At 42.8% G+C, this 7,224-nt stretch overlaps 1 protein-coding gene across 2 annotated transcripts; it reads left to right on the forward strand.

Annotated features, from left to right (window-relative positions):
- The first annotated feature begins 1,843 nt into the window (after positions 1–1,843).
- On the forward strand, positions 1,844–4,457 carry LOC125531140 (uncharacterized). 2 transcript variants are annotated; one of them, XM_087516827.1, is made up of 3 exons: positions 1,844–2,159; positions 2,307–2,435; positions 3,990–4,457. In XM_087516827.1, exons 1-3 carry the CDS (start codon positions 1,873–1,875, stop codon positions 4,183–4,185), a joined length of 612 nt encoding a protein of 203 aa, XP_087372953.1. In that variant the 5' UTR covers positions 1,844–1,872; the 3' UTR covers positions 4,186–4,457. The 2 variants fall into 2 exon arrangements, with proteins under 2 accessions (XP_087372953.1, XP_048551504.2); XM_048695547.2 differs by having other exon boundaries at positions 2,310–2,435.
- Positions 4,458–7,224: the final 2,767 nt, after the last annotated feature.

Here is a 7,224-nt window from a genome sequence, read left to right on the forward strand (position 1 = left end):
AAGGAGGAAGACCCCCGGCCTCTGCATCTGGGCGATGCATGCAACCACTTTATTAATTATTCAAAAAAGACCTTACAAAGAAATACAACGGTAAGTCTGAAGCCACCGTCTAGGCAACGTCTGTTGCTACGTCTATCCAGTTGATGAAGTAATGCTGATAGTCTGGGTCTAATACCAAACAAACCTCGCAGCCAAGCCTACCATTTAAGACCTGAGACCCCAACCAAGCCACTTGCCGAGTATGGGGCACACACTAGTCTGGCGCGCTCTCAGAGGCCGCCACCGCCAACTGCCACCACTTCATCTTCAGAACTGTACTGACACATCAACCTTGCCCGGTCTAGTTGCCGTCGACGCCACCACGGAGCCCAAGGGCACCACCTCCCTGTGCATGAACTGTTGAGCATGTCGCGGTCGACACCGGTACACCTCGGCACCATGCCGCCATGTACCACCAGCCGACACAACTTGAAGTCTCTGGAAAATCCGTCGTGCGTAGCACCTGCCAAACAGGCATGACAAAGCGTAGCACCTGTCAGCCAGGCATGACTTGACATTTCCACCGAAGCTCCGTGCAAGACGAAGCCGCTCCAGCTCCCGCCCTGTCTTCCACCGCTGCTCCACAAACGATACTCCCAAGAGAGAACGACACCGCAGTGACGTCCTTGTACGACCTGGAAGACCGGATCCTAGGGTTTCCCCCAGAGCAGTACGAGTGGGTCGACAGTAGTCACAGGACGATGCCTTCATCAAGGTACGACGCAGAACGCCGCCATCGCCCGCCGTCGGCTCGATTTTCATCGGTAACTATGTCTACCCGACTCGTAGCTGGAACTAGATGACGGATCCTGAGATCCGAACACCCAGCCTCAGGCCGACCAGCTCCGACGGAAGAGATGACCACCACCGCCGACTGCACCGGCCAGAACAGATCCGACCGAAGGTGCCGCCGACGAGACCACCAGGCCCTCCACGCCGCCGCCGCCGATCTGAAGGCAGATTGCACGCCACCGCAGCCGCCGCCGCCGCCCGAACAGAACATCATATATTTTTTCCCGGTGTATATACAGGAGATATGAAAAATGACACGCCACTTCTCACTCACACCTGTGGTTTGGGCCACCTGTCGGTGACATATGACTGGGAATTTTATCTGCATGTGGCCATCGCAAAAGAATGCAAGTATAGATGACAACATGTGAACATCTCGCAAGCCCAGGCCCCAAACCAAAGGAGGTGTGGGAATACATTCATTGGCAAGAAATGGGGAGAGACAACAACTAATAACAGATGGATAACAGTACAGAGCTATTAGAGTTTTGGTGGCAATAATAACAGATGGATACAACAAGAGCAAACTAGAGTTTTGCTGCCAAAAGGAAAATGAAAAGAGCAAACTAGCTATAGTTGACGTTTCAAAGACTCGCCTTGACGCAGTCTCTGTTGCGAACTCATATATTCGTCGTCGCTGTCGATCGACATTGCACACCTAACATTCCTTTGTATCCATCTCCGTTCGCCTCGGCGAGCATCAGTAGTAGTAGGCGAAGCGTACGTGTAACCGCGCGCCTGCGATTTGTCAGAGCTGAGCCGTGCCCCATGCACAAATAACGAGCCAATAGGGCCAGGCAGGCAACAATTCGAAACGTGCGGGTACTGCATGCGTCCCTCGCTCTCACTGTCGCACATACTGCTACTTGCACAGCGTAGAGACGGCGCCCGCGCGCGCCGAAGCTTCCGCTGAGACGGGACCAGCAGGAGGAAGCTCGCCGCGAAAGCCCGGCGCCCGAACGACGCCGCGCCGCTATAAATATACGACGCCTCGCCCGCTTGTCGTGCTCTCTCCCCATGCACTGATCCATCGGCATACGCATGGCGGTAGCTGGAGCCGGGGCAGCGTATCGCTTCCACCCGCACGGCGCCGGCTTCGGCCGCTCGATGGCGTTTCCCCTGCCGCCGGGATCCGGCTGCCCCTACAGCTCCGGAGCCTCGTTGAGCTCTGCCGCCTTCGGTGCGGCCACCGGGCCCGGGGTGCTTCAGCAGGAGCTGGACGTCCTTGACTACTTGTCCGACGACGGCGGGGTGCCCGGCACGGCCGGCGCGCCGCTGCCGGTTGAGGCGGCGGTCGTGCCGGATGTTGGCTACTGTGATCATACGAGGTGAGTTTATATGATTCAGTTCCTGCATGCCAAGAAGACCCAAGATACACATTGTGATGTGAATCAAGTCGCATGTATACACAAACACCAAGAGCGTGCAAGTTTTGATCTGATCGGTTTGGGGATTGTTCTGGGCATAAATTTCAGTAGGGCGGCCGCGGTGGCGGCGAGCGGCAAGATCGCGTTCCGGACTAGGTCGGAGGAGGAGATACTGGAAGACGGCTACAAGTGGAGGAAGTACGGCAAGAAGTCTGTCAAGAACAGCCCTAACCCAAGGTATCCAAAACGAACGAATTCATTTACTTTTCTGTAGATCATCAGATTTGGGTTGGAAAAGTTTGGCTTGGGGTTGCAGGAAGGGATTAATTGGCATGTACTATATAGCTCTACTCATTTACTCAAGTGTGATTGACCATAATTTGGGTGAAATCGCTAAAATTTTGATGAGTTTCTTTCTCCAGTTCTCTCCCATCCCGTGGTTCATGATTTCTAGCTGGTAGTTTCATGGCCTAGTTTCTAGGTCAGCTGGTATAGATCAGGCTGATTCTGTAGCTGGTGGACCAATTCTGTTGCATTTTGCTTGGTTCTTGCTTGGATAAACCTCCTTAAGAAAGGAAAATCTTGGCTAGCTTGTCGATGGACGACCGTTTATAGGTTATTTATTTGTTCTTATTATTAGTCCATCCAATCTACGTTTAGATTCGTGACTTTAGTTTGATGATGCTGGACCCAAGTTCCTTTTTAACAGGGAGTCGTTTTTTTTTAAACTAGGACAGGGAGTCGTTTTGGGATGTGACCAATTAAAGGGAAACGTATTGTATACGATGAGATCTAGTGTTTGAAGTAGCTAGGAAAAAAGATGATGAATTCTCGGCAAAAAAGAAAAGAAGATGAATTCAAGGTCTCAATTTGCTATTCTTCTGTCGATCCAGAAATCCCTGTTTGTTAAGCCGTCTAAGATGTACAATCAAATGTAAATTGCTCAAGAAATCCTTATCCTCGCTCGCTTGAGTTGTACAATATTTAATGTAAGTTGCACAAAAATATGTGTAATTCCAGGCTAAGAAATGTGATACTGCTCAATTGCGAAATTAGACTTTTTGAGTGTGGTTACTAAACAACAATTTTTCAACATAAAATTTACACATACTTTCAATTGGTAACCATCTAATTATTGTTGGGTTATGATCCTAAAGCTTGTAGAGTTGACCAAGGTATAAATAAATCTTGACCGGCATAGCCTTTGGACACTTCCATAGAAATCTCAATTTGTGCAAATTATTGCTGTCTAACATATGCGTCTAGTTCCATAATTTTATTTTATTTTGGGGAAGTGTCTAGTTCTACATTGTAGTGAGACAAATTGCAGTTTTATGTTTTGTGAAATTTTCATAAAACTTTTGTGCAGCACATGGTTTCCGTTGCATTTTTATGATGTCATGAGCCTTGATTTTACAATGAATTTTCGAGGGGTGAACACTAAAATCTACCAGAAATATGTCACTAAATATTTGAATCTTCTTGTACACGTTTACCATATCTATATAAACAAACTTACACTTGATCCATCAATCAGTTAGGATCTGTTGGCAAGTCTTAAATTTCCCCTATTAGTTCTTTGCCAGAAAAAACTATTACTTCTTATAGAGGAAAAATAACCTCTTACTTTTTCTTAGCGTAAATCCCTTGCTATGAGAGGAATGGACTAGCAAATTTCTTGCCCCTTAGGCCCCTCAGGTCCTCATGGTCCATGGCCTCATGACAAAATCTTAGGCGCCGTCAATAGCCTAAGATTTTATTTAATCTAAATTTCATTTATTATCACTGCAGGAACTACTACCGGTGTTCAACGGAGGGGTGCAGCGTGAAGAAGAGGGTAGAGAGAGACAAAGACGACGCAAACTATGTAGTGACGATGTATGAGGGGGTTCACAACCATGCGAGCCCTGGCACAATTTACTATGCTGCTCAAGATCCTGCTTCAGGCCGCTTCTTTGTTACTGGGACGCATCAGCTAGCTCCTTGATCAAACACTGGATAACATTTGGCGTGTGATTGGTCTTCCTAGAATGAAACTTAATGGAGTTGCTTGTAAAGTTGTGCAATACCTCTTTTAAGTGTACATGTCTCATATTTTAGAGAGTAGATCAATCTTCTCGGTTCTAGTGACATCAACAACAACATAAGGCTTGTTCACTTTTTTCTGCTACAAAGGACGGTTGGTTCACTAAACTAAAGTTTACTAGGAAGCGAAACTTGATTTTCTTCAAATTTTTATGATGAGATTTCGGTTGAAAGTGGCTTGAATCAGATTGAAAGTTGATAAATCGCGAGTTCAAAGTTAACTTCCATGAGGTTGAAACCTCATTTCTTTTTCAATCAAATACCCTCCATATCTCTTGTTGTGGTAAATGATGTCTTCACATTTCCTAAAATATTGCTTTTGTAGTTGAAAGCCGATGTTCATGAAGATGGAACCAAACCTTATTTAGTTAAAACTTCCTAAAACTGTTGTTTTATAAGTTGAAAACTTCCCATTTCCTAATTAAAATGAGTTGAAATCAATGTTCATGAATTTGAAATTTAACATGTTGCGGCTGAAATCCTAAAAAATGTGGTCGAAGTTCGACTCTTTCCATTTGGTCGGAGATGTTCTTACAGGGGCATGTCAGGTCAAAAACCACTCACGTCACATTGTGTGATAGGCCCCCACAATATATAGTGCATATCGGTCAATTAATTCCTTCACCTTTTGTAGGGTTCCAAACATGTAATACATCTTTTTATTTATCGTATGTGGAATTCCAATATAACATGTATGTTTATCTCTCCTCCCCTCTTTATATTTAATAAATACTCTGCTAAGTCACTTGAAGCATCTAAAAATGTATGAATTAAAGAGTTACTCTCATCAAAAGGTGGGCACGGATAGCTAATCCACTCTTTCTCCTATTGTTCTTCCCTCTCATCCTCATCTTTTTCATCTAATGAGCTTACAACAATTTCTTCTTTCATTGGTTCGTGCAAAACATTAGTCTCTTCTTTGATAGAGGTGATCCTTTTGATTTAATTAGTAATATAAGGATTACTATTGAAATTTTTAAAGAAATATTTAAGTATAGAAAATAAATAAATTTATAATAGCATCATCATTTCCAACATTCTCAAGCAAAGAGGCAATTTCATAAGCAGCCTTAAAAACAACAAATTCTTTAATTTGTTCTATTTCACAAAAATCATGTTTTTTCCTTAACAAAAGAAGCTAAGGTGTCATTATCATTGTACTCGCATTCAGGGTCGGTCCTGAGATTTCAGGGGCCCGGGGCAAGATAACATAAAGGGACCCTAAAACCACATAAACATGTAAGTATTTTGTTTTCATATTTCAACTGCAAATATATACTCGATGCACTATAACTTAGGTTGCATTGTCATCTCAACTATAAAAAAAGGGGTCATAAATATTCATAGTAAAAGTTGTCGATCTTGTCAATTGGCACCTATATTTTTTGTATTATTAGCTCAACCTATAATTATTTTGCTAGGTTGTTCTTCAACAGTATCTAAAGCAAATTCGTTTGAATTCCTAGTAGTAGAACTACTTATGCCTGTTTCCAAAATTATGTCAATACAGTAGCTACTTTTGGGAACTCAATCAACACAATCTGTGTTTTTTCTCCTTACCAGATAGATAGTAGCAATCTTGCTAATTGGCACAAATGTATGAAGCAAAAAATTAAAAGACAGCTAATCAAATAAAAAAAGCTAGAACTTGGTACCTGGATGGCTAGAAAATTAGAAATTGCAAGATTTTGCTGCTGCTTATGAATCACGAATAAACATTTGAGTTCCTCTTTTGTAATCCCAGAAAATCAATAAATCAGAATGTGAGAAAGAGATATGTAAGAGGGAATAAAGGATGATCTTCACGAACTAATGAATGATCTGAGAAGAATACAAAAATAGGAGACTTGCGTTGAAGAAGAGGTTAATGGGAATCTGGAAAATCACAATACCTTCTTCCACTAATCGCACCCAGCAGCTGAAAATCACAATGACACGGGCCGGCCTGGGCAATGACTGATTTGTTGCCTATTGTGGAAGAGAATGAATAAAAGCCGAGAAGACTGTGCGTGCATCAAGCTGGGAAGTAATCACTATTTTCCATACTTTTCCATAATATTTTTCATGCGATCCCACAAAGGACGAGGAGTAATCGATCTGTAACATCTTTTTCCTGTTACATGAGAATCTATCGATTGGTTACATGGGCTACACACGTATGGGGAGCCAAGCCCATCGGGGGGTCCTTCGTGCTGGTACGGTAAGTATTTCCCTCAGTGATGAGACCAAGGTAATTGAACCAGTAGGAGAACCAGCAACACTATGTAAACGGTACCTGCACACAAAGAACACATACTTGCAACCTGGCGTGTAAGAGGGGTTGTCAATCCCTCCCGGGTAAAAATATAGATAAACTTATAGTAGATTGGATAAATAGATCTCGTGGAAACGTGAAATAAAATAAATAATAAAAATTGCAACAAGGTATTTTTGTGTTTTTTGATTAATAGATCTGAAAATAAAAGTAGATCTCGAAGGCAAATATGATAAAGAAGAGACCCGGGGGGCGTAGATTTCATTAGTGGCTTCTCTCGAGAGAAATAGCATACGGTGAGTAAACAAATTACTGTTGGGCAATTGATAGAACTTCAAATAATTATGACGATATCCATGCAATGATCATTATATTGAAGGAAATATGCCCTAGAGGCAATAATAAAGTTGTTATTTATATTTCCTTATATCATGATAAATGTTTATTGTTCATGCTAGAATTGTATTAATCGGACAAAACACAGTGTCCCTAGTATGCCTCTACTAGACTAGCTCGTTAATCAAAGATGGTTAAGTTTCCTAGCCATGGACATGTGTTGTCATTTGATGAATGGGATCACATCATTAGGAGAATGATGTGATGGACAATACCCATCCGTTAGCTTAGCATAATGATCGTTAAGTTTTATTGTCATTGCTTTCTTCATGACTTATACATATTCCTTTG

The sequence above is a fragment of the Triticum urartu genome, chromosome 3A (genome assembly GCF_056163025.1).
Source record: "Triticum urartu cultivar PI428250 chromosome 3A, HENAU_Tu73, whole genome shotgun sequence".
NCBI classification, from domain to species: domain Eukaryota; kingdom Viridiplantae; phylum Streptophyta; class Magnoliopsida; order Poales; family Poaceae; genus Triticum; species Triticum urartu.